Source organism: Temnothorax curvispinosus, unplaced genomic scaffold (genome assembly GCF_003070985.1).
Source record: "Temnothorax curvispinosus isolate PA1 unplaced genomic scaffold, ASM307098v1 QBEX01008470.1, whole genome shotgun sequence".
In the NCBI taxonomy this organism is placed as follows: domain Eukaryota; kingdom Metazoa; phylum Arthropoda; class Insecta; order Hymenoptera; family Formicidae; genus Temnothorax; species Temnothorax curvispinosus.
In genome coordinates, this window is record NW_020218250.1 from 1 (window position 1) to 3,882 (window position 3,882).

Genomic DNA, 3,882 nt, shown 5'->3' on the forward strand with positions numbered 1-3,882 from the left:
GCATTTATTTACTATTGATAGAATATGTTAAGTAATTATACAACGTAAAATTTGAACATTTAAAAAAGATATTTTTGATATACTTTAACAAAGTAAGGAAATTAATAACAATATATTTGGAATAATTAGTAGTAAACATAAACTTTTTCAAGGTAAAGAAGATTTATTAAATAAAGGACGGCGCTACAAATTTTCAAAAATGTGTCGCAGTGATGCATTGCAACAGTTGCAAATGAAGCAAATAGAAAGGGATGGAACACCAAAACGAAAAACCAAGGTAAAAGTGTATAGTACAAATTTGAGGTATTAAAAATATTACATATTTTGTATTCTCATACGTAATATATTACAGATCACGAAGAAAACTCTGCAAAATTTCGGAAAAAAGAAAAATGGGCAAAATGAATTAAAGAAGTATCTCAAAAACAGAAAACACTTATATACAAAAAATAACAATAATGAAGATACGGATCTCTCTAATCTATCCTCATCCGAGCCCAGTACATCGTACAGTACGCATAGTATGTCGGACACCGAACCAGAAGTGGAGGCGTCTAAAAATCAGGCATCTGGCACAGGAAAATATACTTCTAACAATAATCATTACATGTCACCAGTAATTTGATCAAGCTTCATTACCATCATTATTATACTTTGTATTGTGTATAATAATTATACATATTTTGTAAAAATTTTATACAGATTACAAAAGAAAAGTCAAGAAAAATAAAGCAGCAGTCAAGAAAAATATATTCATCTTCTGACAGCAAACAGGAGGATTCTGACAAAAATGAGGTAGCTTGCACTCGGCAATCATCTCAATTAGCAGGCACATCAGAAGAACTTCAACAGCCTGAAGACAGAAATGAAACTCGCGGCAACCAAAATCAGTCATTAAGAGCATCACCAAATAGACCAAGTAATTATGTCAATAGCAAATATATTGATTCGTAATTGTAATAAAAAACTAAAATAATATTTTTGTACAGAGAGTGGTTGCACTCGGCAATCATTTCAATTAGGAGGCACATCAGAAGAACTTCAGCCTGAAGACAGAAATGAAACTCGCGGCAACCAAAATCAGTCATTAAGAGCACCAAATAGACCAAGTAATTATGTCAATAGCAAATATATTGATTCGTAATTGTAATAAAAAACTAAAATAATATTTCTGTACAGAGAGGGCAGAGAATGTTAATGGTAACACTCCAAAGCGCACAACCAACATAAGAAGAAGGACGCTGTATCGCCTAAAAAATAGAGGTATAATTTATATTCTAAAATTAATTTTTAATTTTAAATACTAATTTATATGTTTTTATTATTAATATTAAATGCAATGTAAATTTAAAATGATATAACAAAATATAAGTAAATGTAACTTTGTTGGTTTTAAAGTATAATTGTTGCAAAACATTTTCTCATATTTTCTCATTATTATTATTTAACGTTGAATTTTTTTTCATTTTTGACAATTTACAATACTTGGTTCATTTTCATTTTATTGCTTTATCTGCAAACTCTATTTAGTAATATTATTTCTTTAGCTGAACCAAGTGACTCTGATGAAGAATATGCGGATGTGTATAACAATAGACTTCAATCCGAAACAAGAGAATCAGTAGATAATGAGGGAAGAGAATTATATGACATCGAAGGCGATGAGGTATAGTTATTTAAAAATAAATAATATAGAAAATATTTTTTGATATTTACTTGACTAGAAATATGTATTTAAAAATTTATTTTATGAATTATTGTATTAAATTTTCAAATATATATTGGCTATGGACGAACGATTCAATTAGCATTCTGGGAATACGTGAAACATCGCGGTCATTGGAAATTCCTGAGAGAATTATTGGAAATTCTCTGGACGAAAAAAACATTAGTAAATCGATGCTTCAAAAAATCAAGAATAACTACTGAGATAGAAGATAGATCTCTTAGAAAACGTTTCACGCCGACGAAATATAAACTTTTACGTCGTACGTATGCTATAATTGTTTATAATTGAAACAAGAAATTAATTATTGACCATTTAAAGACCAGATTAAATACATATTTCTAGTCAAATAAATATAAAAAAATATTTTCTATATTATTTATTTTTAATTTATTTTAAATTAATTTATTTTTTTGTATTAAATTATATTTAAAAAAAAGAGATGAATTAATTTATTTTAAATTAATTCTTTTTTCTTTTAATACTTTTTAGAGTAATTACTTGATGTACCATATTGTAAAATATATACTACTTATTGACGTTATTAACACTGTTTTTCTTTTATATAGGAATATTCAAAGACTATCTCAATGAGATGTATGGAAATGCTTCCAAAAAGAAGAAAATTCTACAAAATATGAACAAGCAGATTGGTTACAAAATTCGAGATCTACGCAAACTGAACTATAAAAAAGTTAAAAATATTTAATATTATGTATTCATTCCAACTTATTAATATATTTAAATGCGCATCAGTAGTACAATTCATCACGATATATATAAAAAAAAATAAATAATTAAATATTATATAATTATAAAAAAAAATAAAGATATATAATTATTTATATACAAATATATTCTGGTATTAAAAGTTAATAATTGAGTAGGCGATATTTCGAGTAGAGTGTTTTGTAAGATTTACGTTTTTTTTTTTATTTTTGTTGGAATATGGACATGACCATGACTATTTTTTGTTATATTAAACATCAGGGTATTCCATTTATTTGAATTCTATTCTAAAGTTGATAATTTAGAGATTCACTAGGATTAAGAAATTATTCTGAAAGAACATGCGTTATTAAAAAACTGATATTCTGTATATAATTATATATACATACGCGCGCAAATATGAAAAATGTATTACATAAGGATTTATATAAATTGTAATTTTTGTTTTACCTTGAATAAAACATTAACTTTTTTAAAATTTAAGTATTCTCTAATTTAATATAATTACACTTGGCAATGTTTTTATTAATTGTATAAAATAATTTTTTTTTATATAAAATGGTTAATGAGATCGCATAAGAGATCTCATATGAGGGTCATATATATATATGAGGTCTCGTAAAAGATATCATGTGAAGCTGAAATGAGATTTTGGCACAAAATGTCATGTGAGATCGCATACACGAAGCTGTGCGCGAATTAATCAGAACTCTCATATGAGATCACATGCAGGATCACATATGTGTTGTCATACGTATTCTCACGCGATAATTTTTAGCAGGGTTATTTAATGTTAATTTTTGCAATGTATGAAAAGTACAATATAATACTACTAAACCGACTTGTGAATTACAGTTATAATCAAAAATGCTGTTTGGAAGACCGGGCAGTCACGGCAACATCGGTGGTGGGAATAGCTGGCGGCGTACACACTGAAGTTCGCCGCCAGCCATCCCCACCACCGATGTTGCCGTACACACCGAAGCTAGCCGAGCGCTCGTCGCTTCAGTGTGTACGCCGCCAGCCATCCCCACCACCGATGGTGCCGTGCTGCCCGGTCTTCCGAACGGCATCCCTGATTATAACTGTAATTCACAAGTCGGTTTAGTAGTATTATGTTGTACTTTTTATACATTGCAAAAATTAACATTAAATAAGTAAATGATTCTTGCTTGCTATACAGGGTGTCCGAAAAATCGCCTACTCCACTTTGGGAGGTGATTTGGGACCCAAAAACAAGCAAAAAAGTTCATACAAACATAGGTCTGGAAATGAGCCGTTTCCGAGTTATAGCCACTTTTATGTTCAAAAATCGTAATTTAGAATCCGCTTGACATCCCTCTTTCTTAATTATTTCTTAAATTAAAAATTTTTATTTTTAAATATCAGCTAATTCATTAAAACTTAAACGATCCATTGATGAATAC

The 3,882-nt window shown here is 28.7% G+C and overlaps 1 protein-coding gene across 2 annotated transcripts; it reads left to right on the forward strand.

Moving 5' to 3' along the window:
- The first annotated feature begins 158 nt into the window (after nucleotides 1–158).
- On the forward strand, nucleotides 159–2,490 carry LOC112457933 (transcriptional regulator ATRX homolog). Of its 2 annotated transcripts, XM_025021266.1 has the most exons (7): nucleotides 159–277; nucleotides 353–616; nucleotides 703–919; nucleotides 990–1,109; nucleotides 1,180–1,263; nucleotides 1,548–1,666; nucleotides 2,296–2,490. In XM_025021266.1, exons 1-7 carry the CDS (start codon nucleotides 200–202, stop codon nucleotides 2,365–2,367), a joined length of 954 nt encoding a protein of 317 aa, XP_024877034.1. In that variant the 5' UTR covers nucleotides 159–199; the 3' UTR covers nucleotides 2,368–2,490. The 2 variants fall into 2 exon arrangements, with proteins under 2 accessions (XP_024877034.1, XP_024877035.1); XM_025021267.1 differs by lacking the exon at nucleotides 990–1,109.
- Nucleotides 2,491–3,882: the final 1,392 nt, after the last annotated feature.